Here is a 15,582-nt window from a genome sequence, read left to right on the forward strand (position 1 = left end):
CAAGGTGACATGTATGACTTCACCTATACTGGCTGGAGCCCTCCAATGTTTACAGCTTTAGTGAGCTGGACCTTTTTTTCTGCTATTATCCCTCTAAATACCTTATTTCGTACAAATCCAGTTTGTGTGCTGCTTTGCACGTGTCTCTGTGCTGTGTTTTAAGAACTGTCCTCTTTATTCATTGCAAAACGAGTCCCCCTGGCAAGCGGGAAACTGCTACAGATGTTTCCCTGAGAAGGTTGCAGCTCTTCTTTCTGGTTAAGCTCCTCAGACACCTATCTAATTACAGCTTTGTGGCCAGTATGAGGTTATAGAGGGAGGAAGGTGTGTGCTGAAAACCAGTTTACATGATTTGAGGCAGCGACTTGGTGCTGGGGGTGCTGCCTTCACAGTGAGGCAGGACACAAAATGCTGGCAGCACGCACAGGGACCGTGGGGAACAAAAATGCTGAGGAGACCCTGAAGCTGAGGAAGCAGTCGGTGCTTTCCCTGGGGAGCAGGGAAAGAGCCGTGAAGAGCAACTTGGAAAGTGGGAAGGAGAGCCGAGCCCGGGCTGGCCAGCTACAGCAGCGTGCCCGGCGGCTGGCTTTGCTGCGGGAGCTGGAGATGAACTGGTACCTGCGGGTCTGTGAGCTCTCCCATGAGTACACCATCGCCTACACCACTGGGATGCCCCACAGGTATGTACCTTGCTGGCTGCTCGTTGAGTAGCAATTTGCACTCCAGGAAATGATGGTGGTGGTGAGGATAATAACAACTGAAAACTTTCTAGCTTTACGAGTGTGTCTTTTCTGATTTAGGTATTTATTTTCCCTACCCCACGATGGGTGGTGTGTTCCAGAGCTGAAAATCCTACAAACTTGTTTCTCAGTTTGTGTAACTTCTTCAGCACGAACTCCATGTGGCTGTTCATCCTTATTTGTCATGAGCTGTTTTGTTCAAGTGACTGTAGCTTCACTTAAATTTAGTTGAAAAGTTGCTGCTGTTGTTCAGGGACTGTGTGGTGACAGGAGAGAGCAGTAGGACAGCTTTGATGGGTGCTGCTGGCCCCTGGCCCCTGTATCCCCCTTCCCTACCTGGACCTGAGCAGCAGTGATAGGTCAGCCTAGGAATGAGCCACTTGGGAGGGGAAACCTGAAGCTGCTGAATTTCTCATTCCATCAATCCTAAATGTTGCAGCCTCCAGAATCTGATCTTGCTCCTTTAAAAAAACGTAAGGGAATCTTGATATTAGTGGAAATTAGATGTGCAACTCTCTAACCATCCCCGTGCTGAGTAAGATCCTTAACGAAGTAGGAACCTAAACACAAACTGCCTGGAGTTGATATCCCTGTACAGCAGCATCGTGGGGAAAAGAGCTGTGCTTGCTCAGGGGAGTTTTGGTAACTGGCAGAGGGAGGACATGGGTTTCATTGCCTCAAGAGACAGGTCTGTTGCAAAAGGGGGGTTCAGCATTTTGCCCAGCTCTACCTAAATGCACCAGTAACAGTGGGGATTTAGGCTGAGAAGTTGGTCCCTGGGGAGAGTGTTGATGCCTGAAGTGCCCGACACAAACTGAGATTTTGCAGATGTGCTAGGATTAGAAATTAATAAAAATGTCATTTAAAAACAGGATAATTGAAGGGAAAACGAGGTAAAACTGCAAGACGGAGCAAGTAGTTAGTAAGTGTAGAAATGTCTAACTCATACAATGAAGGGAACATGAGTGAGTCTGTAGACTTAGCATTTTTCTCAGAAAAGCTTGTGGAAATATTTCTTTGCCATCGGTTCACCTTGCATTATGGATGAGCAGAGGACTGGATCTGACAGGAGGTAAAACAAAAGGCAGCTGCAGTGGAGATCACAGCTACAGCCTTTGGGCTTATACTGCTGCGAGGAAAAAAATCCGATTCCTTCAAGGCAGGCATGGCTGCAGTCGCAGGGCACATTTCCCTCTTGTGTGTACTTGGATTGCAAAGAGTAGAGCTTGAAAGCACTGTTTGCATCACTCTACTGATGGTTCAACTTGGTCAGCACCATAAGAACAGTATCCCCCATCTTTGGGCAGCAGTGTGTTGGGGTACCACAGGGCTGTGGGCCCTGGGGTGGCAGGGCAGGAACCCTCCAGCCACCCCAACCTGCAACAATGGGACATGAAGCATCCATCAGTGCCCTCAGAGCCCTGACAGAACAGTGGCAGAGAAAGAATAACTGGGTAATCAAATGTCCAAGGCACATTCCCCTCTGTGACATTGAATTATAATCTTTTAAAATATATTCTGGGTTTGGGATCAGTCTTTCTTTATCTGCTTTGAATGATTTAAGGATTAGTTGAGTTCATGATACATCCATCACTTGATTATTTAACTTATTTTTCCAATGTATTTGGGATTGCAATGATAATCATAAATGGGTTGAGTTTGTACAATAGGAGAGCCTCAGACATTTTCCTGCATGATGTGTATCAGACATCATCTTGATTTGTTTGCTGTGGCTGGTGCTGGTCAGAAAAGTTTTCTGTGGCGCTTCTGGTGTTACCTCGACCAGAGGGAGCTGGATGCCCTCTTGTACTGGTTTTGGTGATGCAGTGAAACCTGTGCTGTTTCTCCCATTACCCTTCAGAGCTGAAGACTCCAAGAACCTGAAACCTTTTGTTTGCTACTTAGCACTGGCAAAATGAACGTTTATTGGTCTGGCAAGTTTGTTTTTAGGCACAGTGCTCAGACATGTAGCTGTGTCCTCACCTGCTGCCCTGTGTTGAGAGGCAGCTGGTTCTCTGAAGAGGGAGGTTTTGTAGTGGCTGGTGGCATCTTGGGGGTTTCGATGGCTCCTGTCCCGCAGCCTTTTCCCATCCATGCACAGGCTCCTGCAGGAGCATGCAGTTTCTTGAAAGCTGTTGCTTGTTCCCTGCCCTGGCTCTGATATCCACAGTACACTCCTTTCTCAAGCATTTGCCTTGTCTGTTTGTAGGTTATTTTTTCTTCTTAGTGTTTGACTGCTCCATAGTCTTTATTTTCTTACTAATTGTCAAAGTCCCAGGAGGCTGCAGATGCTGGAGAAGTTACAGGCCAGGTAACCTGAGCTGTGAGAGTTCACAACGGACCATGAGAAAACAAAACATTTTAATGACTTGCAGAAGAGATGCTTGTAGCACTCATCTGTCCAGCCTAAGCCCTGATATGAACCCTGTAAGAATATTTACTTTATGTTTGTTGGCCTTGGTTTGAATCCCAAAAAAATATTTCTCATTATCTAAATATAAGACCTGGGAAACAGGGTTGGTGTTCTATTCCCACTGGCAGTCCTTATCCCTTGGACTATTTGACCATTATAGGTTTCAACAGACGAACAAGATTGCTGATCTTGGCCAAAATCCATTCTGGGCATCAATTTACAATGAGGTACTTGCAGTAGTATAAAGGATGGCTGGGAGAAAAATACTACTCCATAATCCTGCGGTTCTCTTGTGCAACACAACCTGGGTCATACCATCTTGTACTGGTGGTAGCATGATGGCATTGGGCTCTCCTCTGTAGGGTGGAGGCTCCTGAGGACCCCAGCATCTGCTGGTCACTGAAGGTCTCCCTTTGCAGCTCCATGTGTGGACCATGCATTTGTACAAGCCTGCCTGCACAGATATCCCACCCCACAAGCCAAGCCTGCAAAAGCCAAGTGAAGCACTCTTGAAAGGTAAAAAGCAAAGTGCAGGTCCCAGAGCCTGCCCTCCTGCCGTGGGCTGGCCGGGGAAACTAAGCCAAGCCACTGAGCTGAAGCAGCTGGAGAAGTTCCTGCACCTGCATGGGCTGTCACTGCAGGAGACGGTGCGAGCTGAGACGGGAATGAAGTACAGGTACTTCTGCATGTGCCTTGCTGGGGTATTTGGTGGCTGTCTGCACGGCAGCAAACAACTCGAACTGCAGGGAACTTGACTGAGCAACTTGTACACACCTTCAGACAGGCTTACAAGATCTGAAGACATTGTCTACTTTTAGTACCTTTTCTTCTCTAAGATTTCTCAGCACCATGAGAATCAGCGAGACTTTGAGCAAAGTTAAGTGCATGTGACCTGTTAAAACCTTGAATATGTTCTTTCTCTTCCAACATTAGTTGTTTGTGTCTGTCTGCTGAAGTGTCTCTTTGAAATCTGGGTACAAGTATTTACTCTTTCTGGTGTTTTAATGAAAACTCATTTATGTGCTTTAAAAGGCTAACAGCTGAACTGTGAAACAAAAAACATGGAGAACAAAGTAATTCTGAATGTGGAGGGTGCTTTGATGTAATGTCTGTCCCTGCTCTCCCATGAAACTAGAATGAATGGACTGAAAGCCTCAGAACCAGAGTTTAGCTGGGTTCAGGCTGTGAAGTATGTGGTTTCTGTGCTAGAAAGAGCATCCAAGAGAGGGGGGTCTCATCCATGTGGGCAGACTTATCCATACAGGGAGCTGGAATAACCTGAGGAAAGAGGGTTTAGGCTGGGGATGATGGGTGAAGAAGACATCAGTGTGTTTAGTCTATCATTTCTCATTTTGTTTTGTTTCAAAAAAGATTAATTTATAAATCATGACACCTCATATGGAAAGTAGATACATTCCCTGTGCTTCAAATAAAAGGAATTTCTCTTCAAAATTTTTCTTTTGCAAGAGATTGACTTTTGCCCATGGTAAATTGAAATAAGACATTTACTATTTTTATGGAAACAACACAGTTTTGCCACAGCTTTAGCTGCTGTCACGGGAAATTTGTTGTTTGGAGACACATTCCAATGGGGACTGAGTGTGCATGGGAAGCACTTTGGAGCCAATGTAAGAAGAAACAGCAAAGGGCTTTGTACCTCTGTTCTGCTGGTACTGTCTGGGAATCCACAGAGCAAGTTGAGGTTACATAGCCTTGAAAGCCAATATAAATAAGTACAGAACTGAGTCCACAGTGTTTGAATGATGAAAAGGGAAAATGTCCAAAGGCAATGGAATGGCATCTTAGGGATGCCATGTTCCAAACTGAGCTACGACAGAAGTAATCTCTGGCATCGTTCTGGGTTAGCAGGAGTGATGCTGGCCCTGGGCAAGATGCTCTGGTTAACTGGGGTTTTCAGACCTGGAAGTCTGCCTCCCTTCTAATGAGAAATTCTTTTGCTCCCCTTCTGATGACCCTAATCCCATGTGGCGATTGTGTTTGAAGCAGTTGTTAGTACATGCAAGAAAATACCCATTTATCTTATCTGTCTGCTAATTCTGCACTTTCTATGGTGTTGCCCTAATCCAGATACAGCTTAACACTTACTGTCCCCTCTCTGGGAAGCTCAAGTAATGTAGCTATGCAGCATTCCCATAAAGCAGTCATGATCTGGTGTCTAAAGTTCCCTCTGTAGATTATCCTGCAAAACACCCTGATGTACAGACACCTCCTGGATCCTGAGCCAGACTGCTGAGTCAAAAATGCATCATTCAAAACCTGACAGCAATATTCATCTCTACTTGCTGCTGCTGCACAGGACAAAACCTGAGGAGAAAACCTGCAAAGAGGGTGGGGAGAAAATTTCAGTAGGGATGGAAACCCAGACCCCAAACCCACTGGAGGCTGGATTTAAGTCACAGAAAAAATGTAATTAATGAGAGATTCTGGGGCTGTTTCGTGCTCCAGGGGTAGTTAGCCTTGGCCTTGAGACTTTACCCACTGCCAAGGGCTGTGGTTGCATTCTCAGTTCTAGCAGGGGTTCTGTCTAAACAGCTTCATACACCTCTCTGTTTCTCAGCTCACAAAATGGAGCGATCTTCATTCATCAGAGCCTCTAGTAATGGTAAAACAAAAGCCGATGGATTCAAGTGTATGCTTAACTTTAAGTATGTGCATTTGTCATAGTTGACAAACAGCTATAACTTGTTGCATTTCACATACATCTACAAGAGGAAGATGTGTACAGGAGAGGGGGCTGTGCAGAGGGCTCTGCTGCAGCACAGGAGGGATTTTCCAGCAGTCATCACTTGCTACTTTCTACAGGATCTTTGCTCTTTTACCTTTGAAAGTACAGAGGCTTTTCTAGTCATACTGTGAGTCAGCATGGTTTGTTTTGTCTTTCAGACATTTCTTCAGATATCCATAGGTCTAGTGTAAAGACAACACAATATAATCCCCTTTTTTATTAAGAGCTATTTAATTATGTGTGGAAAGTAATGATTTGTTAACAAGAAACACTTGTTAAATACTCATAAGCTGGTTTATTTATAGGATGATTAGTTCTTTTTCCTTTCATTGCTTTAGCAAATACAGCTTAGTTCAGCTTATTACTGAAAAACTGAAAGTGCAGCAGTGCATGAGCTTAGTTTGTTTCTGACAACAATACTATTTCTTTCAGATGAAACGCCTATTTGGTGTAGTCTTATCCAACCGTTCATTGCATGGCTTCCTTTGATACATGCTTTGCTGAGGTCTGAGCTCTTAAGGACTGAATTATATGGGCTAGTTCTGCCCTCACACCTGGGAAGCTGTGACTACATTTTCTCAGTGTTTTGCTCATACAGGGTTAAAATAGTGTCTCTGCATTTAGGCAGCTGCAGTTTGAGAGCCCGGAGGTGAAATATTATACGTGTTTGTCGGCAAAAGCACCCAGGCAACTTTAGCAAAACATGCTGTTGGCAAATGTTACAGGTGGAAAGTATTTGGGAAGGTCATGGATTCCTGAGGCACTGCTGGATTCACCCACGCAGCAGCCTTTGGAGCTGGGGGTATAGTTTTCTATTCATATTTTATCTATTTTAGATTTAATTGAGGTTTTGGTAAGGGAGGGTGAATTCTTCCTGTAGTACATAAGCCCCTGGAAAACTCTCTTCATTTGGAGTTAACCTCCCTAGGCTGTTCTGTGGTCCTGCATCCTGAGAAAGGGCTGGGCTGCACTGCCTGGAATATGTTGTTTTTTGTTGGATAAGCTAATTAAAAACTTTATGCTGAAGCTCTCATATTTACACTGGCCACCAGACAGCCCTTTGCCGGATGTTTCTTTTTTCTTTTCTTTTCTGGTTGCAATGGGAAACTTCACCATCACAGAGGGAGTGCTCAGCTGCAGCGCTGAGCAAGGAGTTGGGCACAGTGACTGTGGGGACTTGATGCCACCTGCAAATCATCAGAGGCAAACTTGGTAAAACCCTCCCTGACTTGGTGTTTTTGTTTACCCTGAATCACTTGTGGTCATGTTTGTGTGAGAAGGAAGAGGTGGCTTGTGCTGGTGCACTGCAGGCAGAGGTGCTAGTGACAAAAATAGTACCATGACCAGATAGCTGATATCTCACAATTCTGAAAAATTAAAATACTGTGGCTAAATACAGCAAGAGGGAACAGCTTAGAGCTCTAGGGACAAACTGATGGCAAAAGAGCTGTGATTTGTATGTCTAATTTGGTGTGTGTCTTGTGCTGGTGCAAGTCTGGGTCAGGAAAAGCAATAAGGTAGTGTAATGGATGGTCTGCAGCACCAGGAGAAATGTTGGTTTTCCTATGTCACTGCTTACTTTTGAAGTGTTACTAGGGATCAAACATGCTAAATGTACTAGAAAGGCTCTCCAATTTGGTAACCTCCTGAAGACGATTATGCCACTTGAGTAAAATGTTCAAATCCTAGAATAGCCAAAGGCTTTTGGTGAGTACCAGGGTTTTGTGGTGACCGCTGAAGGCACAGACCAACATGGGCAAAAAAGATAAAATACTCCTGCAGAAAAACTATTGCTGAAAAGTTCCCCCCATCTTTGAGTTATGTAGATAAGAAAGCAAACAACATTTTAGAAAATGTAACATCCGTAACAGTAAAATGCTGTTGATTTTATTAATTTCTAGGAGATGGAAATTTAATTCTAGGAGCTGGACATTTAAATTCCTGCAGTCATTGCTGGCCATCCCATTTCAGGCAGATACAGCAAGCTGGGCTATAGAAAGAAAAGGTCTCTGAGTGATGACATTGTCCCTGCACTGGGTGATTAAACAAGCTTTTATCTTAGGAAAAAGGTGATTGACAGGGATTACACCAGATGTGTTTAAAACCAGGAACAGCCTGTAGCAAGTAACTCATTGTGTCCCATAATTCAGGGACAATGCAAATGGAATTTTTGACCAACAGGTTTAAAACCTGGGAAACCATTTCTGTGTGTCTTGTAGTGAATTTGGGGGACTTGCTGTCATTGGATGTTTTGGATGCTGAAAGTATGAGCATGTTCAAAATATTGTTAGGTATCAGGGAAGGCCACCAAAGACTGTTAAGTATAAAGGTATTAAACCTCTAGCACAATGAATTTTTAAACGACAGATAGCAGAAAGCTGAGATGAGGTACCCAGAAAGGCATCACTGCATTTTTGTTCAGTTCCTTTATAGCCTTTCCTGCTGGGGGTTGTCTGGGCTGTGTGGCTGGGCTGCAGGGATACTTTGCTCTGTGCCATTATGGCCGTGCCTGCACTGTGAGGTAGGAGATAGGTCAGTATGTACGGGTTGAACAGGCAGATCACACTCTTCAGCCCTTATTCCTTCCTCTGGAGTCATGCTTGTACCCATACAGGGCTGCCCCAGAAGAGAAGAATTTAAGAATGATCAGTGTGCTATAACTGCTTTTTTCAAGGTCCCTTGGTCAGTCTCATTTAATGCATTGAAGCTCTAAAATACCTAATCTTTAGATGGCAAAATATATGAAAGCGTTTGATGTGGTCCTATAATCCTGCACTGTAATCCCATCTTAATCTGCTCAATTCAGAACACAGTTGTGTTATATTTATTGGGATATAGCTTACAGCATTAATGTTTCCCCTGTTGCCTGTGCAGATTGATCTATAGAGCCACATCCAGCTGTGTCCTTCTTTTAATAGCCAGCTTAATTTTTCATGAGTGGTTTTCTTTTTTTCCTATTTTAATCTGTTCAAACTACATGTCCTGCTATCTATTGCAATGGTGATGGCAGGTACACCCACGTTTATCCTTTTTTCCACATGATTTCAGCTTCCACTCCTCAGTTTGTGTTATTTTTGTAGGGTTCCTGCCCATACTATGCAATAGTGGGAGAAGATGAGATGAAAACAGGGGATGTATGTGGGTTATGATGTGAACAGGGTACCCCATGTGTGTGCATGGCATTTGTAGTGTGATATTTCCTCCTTGAAATAAGAAATCCCATTTTGGTCCTTCAGAAGAATGGTACCTACAGCTTGTGAGCAGTGTGAGCCTCATCTCCCTAGCTGGGTTTCAGCAGGAGGAGCTCTTTAGCTGCATGTTCGGTGCTGGCTCCTGATCCCTCCGCTTTCTGCTAGAGACAAGCACGTGTGTGTACACCTGCACACACGTGTACATACACGCATGTACACACACACTTCCTTTTGCAGTATGAAGACCTCTGCAGAGCTGTGTAAAAGGTCAGATTCAGCCTGCTGGTACTTCCAGGGTTGTTCTCGCCTTTCTGTAGGATGCTCCCCATGCCGTAGGTACTCGGCTTGTGGGGAAGACAAAGCCAGTTTTGCTTCCTCGTTCACCACCACAGCAGTAAATCCCAGCTAACCTTTAGCTACGTGCAGAGCAGCAGCTCCTGCCGGTGCCCAGCAGGAATCTGCATGCTTGCTGCTACTTTTCACGCACCTTCTGCTCCTGTCAAACTCTGGCTTGAAAGCCTGCACTGCCAGATGCTGAATAAATCACTGGCTCCACAGGCAGCGGGCTGCCTGCTGAGCCTTGCTCTCCACTCCCCGCGGCGGCATCAGTGGTGCAGAGCATATCCAGCATCTATCCAAGCAGCTGACTTGAGAGTTTGGGATATTTATATGCACGTTTGAAGTCTGCAGTCTGTGCATATGCCCTAGGATGAAACTCAGTCCATGTGGTCTTGGTCCAAGTAGGTTCTATCTGTGAGTCTTTGGGCTGACTTTGGGATCTGCTGAGATTGTGACATTGCTGTACATTCCACTGACACAAACTGCAAAATTGTTAATCAGAGTGGGGTTGAGTTTATGAAAATACCAGCTAAACATTCTCCAGCAGCTGCTAGGTTGCTGGTTTGTTTAATGTTACACCCTTTAGGGTACAACCATAAAAACAGGCTCTAGCAAAACTTTGAAAAGGTTACCTTCAATGCCAGGCTGAGAGCACATCTCTCTGTTGCCAGATGTGCTGCATGCTCCAGCAATGCTGACTGGCCCACAGTTCAGGTGGAATAAAAATGGATTTTGATCTTCAGTACAAATCCAGTATTGATGCAGTAGCAACTCTTTTGCTTTGCTTAATTGAAGTAAATAACCAAATGTGATGGCAGCTGCTCTTTCCTCCTGGCTCCTCTTTCTTCCTCCCTGTGGTTACTCCTCCTGCCTCATCCACATCTTTCCCCCTCTGCAGGTCTCCCAGGATGAGCAGAAAATGTCCCTTTTCAGCCCCAGCAGTGCAGGTCTATGGCTTAGAGAATTCACTCAGTTTTGTTCTCTTCTTTATTATTAATTCTAGTTTGTACACTAATGATTATTAATAGTGAATTTTCATTACATTCAGAATTTGCAGGGCCTGCAAGTTTGGAGTAAAGGGGGAACTTTCCTGGAAAGAGATGCAAAAACATTTAGTATGAAAAGTGCTCTTCTGAGACGGGGGGATATCAGAAAGACTTTGGCAGAATCAGAGAGTTAAGTGTCTGAGAGGAAGCAAAGCAATGTAATTCCAATCAAAGTTAATTTTCACAGGGAACTGTTGGGTCCAGGGACCACTTATCACTGAATTGCAGTTTTCTCCTCTTCCTCAAAGTCACTTCAGCATCAGGAAGTAGTCACCAGGTCAGGGAAGTGGATGGAAACCTGGGTTGTGTTTGATGCCAGTCCTGCAGGACAAGGTACTGGCTCCTGGGGTGCCACTGCAGGGCTGCTTTAAAGCACAGCCCCAGCCTGAGGATGTTTCCCAGGAGAAATAATGCAGGAGTAACAAATGTAACAGGGGGCAGAGCTGGAGCTTGTTCCTGGCAGCAGCATGGGGTGGGTGAGGTCCTGGGGATTCTGCTCTCAGTACTTCTAGATACACTTTCTAGTATTGTCTGCTCTGAAATGCTAGGTGTAACTACAGTGCTTCAGGATGCTCTTTCAATCAGTGACTCTCCCCTTTTCTGGGCAGTCTGTCATGCTGGTGCAAATATGAATGTGTTATGTGTGCTCTGGGAGTACCAGCATCCCCCCTGCATGATCAGCAAGTGATGGGGCTCAGAAGGATGATTATTTGTGCTGGTCTTTGAATCAGAACTTGATTTTTTTTTTTACAGTTTAAGTAAGCCAAACTGATCAACTGAAATCTGTTTCTATTATTCTACGTGTTTTCCCTTGCTGAGGGGATCACCTTTACCTTTCTATGTTGCCCCATTGTCCTGGTTTGAGCAGTAGCAGTCATTTTTCTCCTTGGTAGCTGGTGCAGTGCTGTGCTTTGACTTTCGGGCTGGGAACAGTTGCTGATAGCAAGCGTGTTTTGAATTACTGCTCAAATGTTTGGTTTTGTCCAAGGCCTTTTCTGAGCTCATGCTCTGCCAGGGAGGAGGGGAGGCCGGGAGGAAGGAGAGACAGGATACCTGACCCAGGCTAGCCAAAGAGGTATTCCATACCATAGCACGTCATACCCAGGATGTAAATGGGAGAGACCCGGAAGGGCTGGAGCTCTGGGAGGATGGAGGAGATATCGGTCGGTGCTTGGTTGGGCAGGGTGGGGTGAGTTATGGGTCGGTGGCTGGTGAGGTGTTGTATTCTCTTCAGTTGTTATTGGCTGTATCATTATTATTTGTAGTAGTAATGGCAGTAGTGATTTGTGTTATGCCTTAGCTATTAAACCGTTCTTATCTCAATCCTTGGGGGCTACATTCTTTGGATTCTCCTTCCTAACTCTCCAGGAGTTGGGGGAGCAAGGGGGGGAGTGAGTGAGCAAACTGTGCGGATTTGGTTTAAACCACAATACCCATCAGGCAGAGGCCTCCATAGGTGTTCAGGTGGGATGCAGGCAGCCAGGCTCGGCTCTGCTGCATGCTGATGCCAAGGGAGGCTGACTTGAAAGTCAGCTTTTCCCATGGCTCCAACTGCCTGCTGCAGACCTGCTACTGCCCAATAAGCTTTTTTTTTTTTTTTGACTTGTTTTCAATGTGCATTTTCACAGTTGCTTGGCTTCATCCTCATGCCAGAGAGACTCCAGGAGACAACACAGCGTTTCCATAATTCCAGTAGCATGGCAGCTATTTTTTTCTGGGGCACAATGAGGCTGTTGGGGGAGCTGCTTACAGCTGTCCAGCCACAGGTTGGGTAAGCAGCTCCTCCTGCTAGCCCTTGGTTGCCCACCCAGCTGGGGTGATGAAATGCACATTTTTCACTGCAGAAAAAGACACCTTGTAGATTGCAAGCATAATTATTCTTTTCCCCTGAGGACCTAATGAGTGGTTATGCGTTTGGCAATAAGTAACAATCCCTTGCAAATCCTTTTGTTAATTAAATGGGCGCCATTCCAGTATGAAAGTGGTTGCTCAAAACCATTTGGGATGTGTTGGAAGATCAGGGACTAATTGTCTGGCTAGCACTAGCCCTAGGAAGAACAATGAATCCTTGGCTTGGAACTGCTTGGCAGTGCTTGGAGGTCACCTGAAAACTTGACAGTGCCTTGCATTTGATTTACTAAAATTGTTACGCTGCTCTGAGTTACATCTTGCTCCTGCCTTAGATGCAGAAAAAACTGTAAGCTACACAGCCTTTGTGGAGGGCTCTGGAAATGAGAAGTGCAATGTTTTTCCTCTTAGCCCAAAGGGAGTGGAGGGAAAATCAAGGAGCCAATGCGTTACCGCAGTGCCTGGCAGCAGAGTGCTTTGCCTGCACCCCATGACAGTGTCCCAAAGCCTGCTCTGGCAAGATCTCCTGGTGGGAGAAGTCACCCTGTTCACGTGAAAAGCAGGTTCCAGAAGGCATAAAATCATAAATTATTTGGGTTGGAAGGTACCTCAAAGATCATCAAGTTCTAACCCCCCTTTCACTAGACCAGATTGCTCCAAGCCCTATTCAACCTGACCTTGAACATTTGAAGGGATAGGGTAGCCACAGCTTCTCTGGGCAGCCTGTGCCAGGCCTTCACCACCCTTATAGGAAAGAACTACTTCCTAATATCTGAAATATTTGATTAATCTGAAAAATTTATTTCTAATATCTGAAATATATGAAGTCCTGAAGTGATGATTTTTTTTTAAACAAAGTTGTGGAGGAAGTGCTGATGCAATGGTTTTGCTGTATCACTTTCCTCAAAGAGGAGCCTGGCAGTGTGAAGAGGCAATGATAAAATTAATTGGCCTGAAGATCATTTCTTAGTTATCTGCTGCATTTCAGCAAATGACATTATTCTGGTTGATAATCGTCCTCAATGACTAATTCCAGCAGATGCTGCTCACTGTTTTGGGGGTGCTGGTCACTGTGAAGGGTTTTCTCTCCAGTGCAGGCAGTAAGGTCTTATGTCAGTTTTGCTGGATGTAGCTGATGGGATTCTTACTTTGTGCCACTCACTTCAATAATTAGAAATGTTATAGCAGCTGAAGGATAATCTCAGGAGGATTAAAATTTGGAAGGTGATATTTTCATAGTGCTTATTTTTCAGTATTGGTTTATTTAAGAGAATCACTGATGGAGACATTCAGCTTTCATTTAGATTGCTCCCAGAAGAGCACAGGTCCCCACGGTGGCCAGAGAAGGATGCACCTCGAGTGAAAGCCACGGGCTCCCAGGCGAGTGGGATGTTTACTGAAAGAATATCTATAGGAAGAAAGTTTTGCAAACAGCATAGTCTGCTGCAGCCCTTCTGTATTCTGACCCTCTGCCAGCTCATCTCAAAGAATCAGAAGTTTTTGCATGATAATTAGTCATCCATCTGCTGTATCATATATAGTCATCCTAGAAAAGGGCAAACGGAGTTGTGTATTATTCAGCATCCAAGACCGTAGCAATGTATTTTCTCCTATAAGTTAGTTTAGCATTTTAAGCTGTTACAAGTAAAGCTTGGGTGGTGTTTGATGTGTATGGATAACAAAGTAATATACATAATTGCCTAAAATGTGCTATTCAACAAGCACATCCAAGCTGGAAGACCATAGCTGGGGCTGAGCTTTATTTGGAATACGTTTATCAATCAGGTCATGCAAAGCACCTGTGGAAAATCTGTGTCTTCTGTATCCACAGTCTAGAAGACGAGTATGGCAAAAAGAAAAGCCATGTGTTTGCCATGAGCTGCCACCCTTCATACATTTTCTAACTCTTCACCTTCCTTTATACTTTTTATGGTAGAAAATGTGGTTGTAGCTGACAACATGTAGGTGTTATTTAACATCTCCTGCAGGGAGGTTGGTTTGTGGCCAGCAGCTGTGGGCTGTGCTTGGGGAAGGCATTGGGGCTGGCTTTGCTTCCCTCAAAAACCCCTCAAATGCCATAGGAGTCAGAGAAGTGTTGATCAGCCTGCAGCCGTATGCTGCCTGATACCTGCATCCCTGAGCCTGCTACATCAACCCTGAATGCCTGAGGATAGTGCCAGGCTCCTCTGGATCCCCTGGCTGTAGACGCTCTTCTCCTTTGGGCAAGGGATGGATTGCTCAGTAACTGGGATACGTATATCAGGGTCTCCAGCCTTGCCTGCAAGGAGGGGGTGGAACGATGACAAGAAAAGCTCTGTACAGTGGAGCTTCATGCAGTTCTGTTTTCATCATGTTTCATCATTCTTTGTGTATTACAGTACATCAATATAACGGTCCTTTCTTGTAAGCCACTGTAAGTCTCAGATGACCTTTCAGTCATCTGAGAAATGAAATAGGTAACACGGAAAAATGAATTACCTGGCTGGGAGTGGGGGCTAGGGCAGCTAATAGGGTGATAGGCAATATGCTGGTAGATGTTTTCTAGCTGCAGGCATAAGTGACCAATTGATTGAATTGGGCACCAGGTAAGTTATATCCCCTTCATAAGACACTGAAAGCTCTGGGTTTCGGTTTTAGTATTGATTTTTTTACCTTATATTAAGTGACAATTTATTTAATATTACATAGAGCTGGTTAGCTATTGCAAAACTCTTTGGTAGCAGGTAGCTCCCTGGGTGTCCAGGGGCTGTACCAGAGGTGCTGTTGGCTCTCAGCAGGTGCTCCTGGCACCCAGTGTGGGGCTGATGAGTGGGTGCCTTGGATACGTGGGGGGGGTGTTGAAAATTAGATATGAGTTTATTCATTAGTTCCTCTAGAGTGGATCTCTATATGATGTATAGATTGCAAAAATAAGAAAAGGGGGGGGGGATCTGAACCTGTGTGGGTTTAGGAAGATATTTGGAAAAGGCCAATTTTCTCTTTCAGTGCTGTTTGGTAAAAAAAACAAAAGAAAACAACAACAAAAAAAACCCAAAACCCCAAACAACCAAACAAAAAACCCCAAACCAAAGCAAACCCCCCCAAAGCCCCCCCCAAGCTTCTTCGGAGCAACCTGGTGCAGCCATGGTGAGATCATAGCCGAGGGTCTCTGCCTCTGGGGTTCAACTCCTGTTCTGGCAGAGCAGAAACCCTCAGCAGCATTGCCCAGAGGGAAGCCATCTCACATATTTATTACCCTGCTGGCATATGGCTCAATTCT

At 44.9% G+C, this 15,582-nt stretch overlaps 1 protein-coding gene across 3 annotated transcripts in view; it reads left to right on the forward strand.

The window, feature by feature from the left end:
* The first annotated feature begins 408 nt into the window (after nt 1–408).
* KCNAB1 (potassium voltage-gated channel subfamily A regulatory beta subunit 1) overlaps nt 409–15,582 on the forward strand; it is a 72,627-nt gene continuing 57,453 nt past the window's right edge. For 2 of the 3 annotated variants that reach the window (XM_005141969.2, XM_013130925.2), the window contains exon 1: nt 409–680. In XM_005141969.2, coding sequence (XP_005142026.1) covers nt 409–680 — 272 coding nt within the window. Of the gene's footprint in view, nt 681–3,587; nt 3,830–15,582 lie in introns of those variants that run through there. The other variant, XM_005141970.2, reaches the window with a different exon arrangement.

The sequence above is a fragment of the Melopsittacus undulatus genome, chromosome 6 (assembly GCF_012275295.1).
Source record: "Melopsittacus undulatus isolate bMelUnd1 chromosome 6, bMelUnd1.mat.Z, whole genome shotgun sequence".
NCBI lineage: Eukaryota > Metazoa > Chordata > Aves > Psittaciformes > Psittaculidae > Melopsittacus > Melopsittacus undulatus.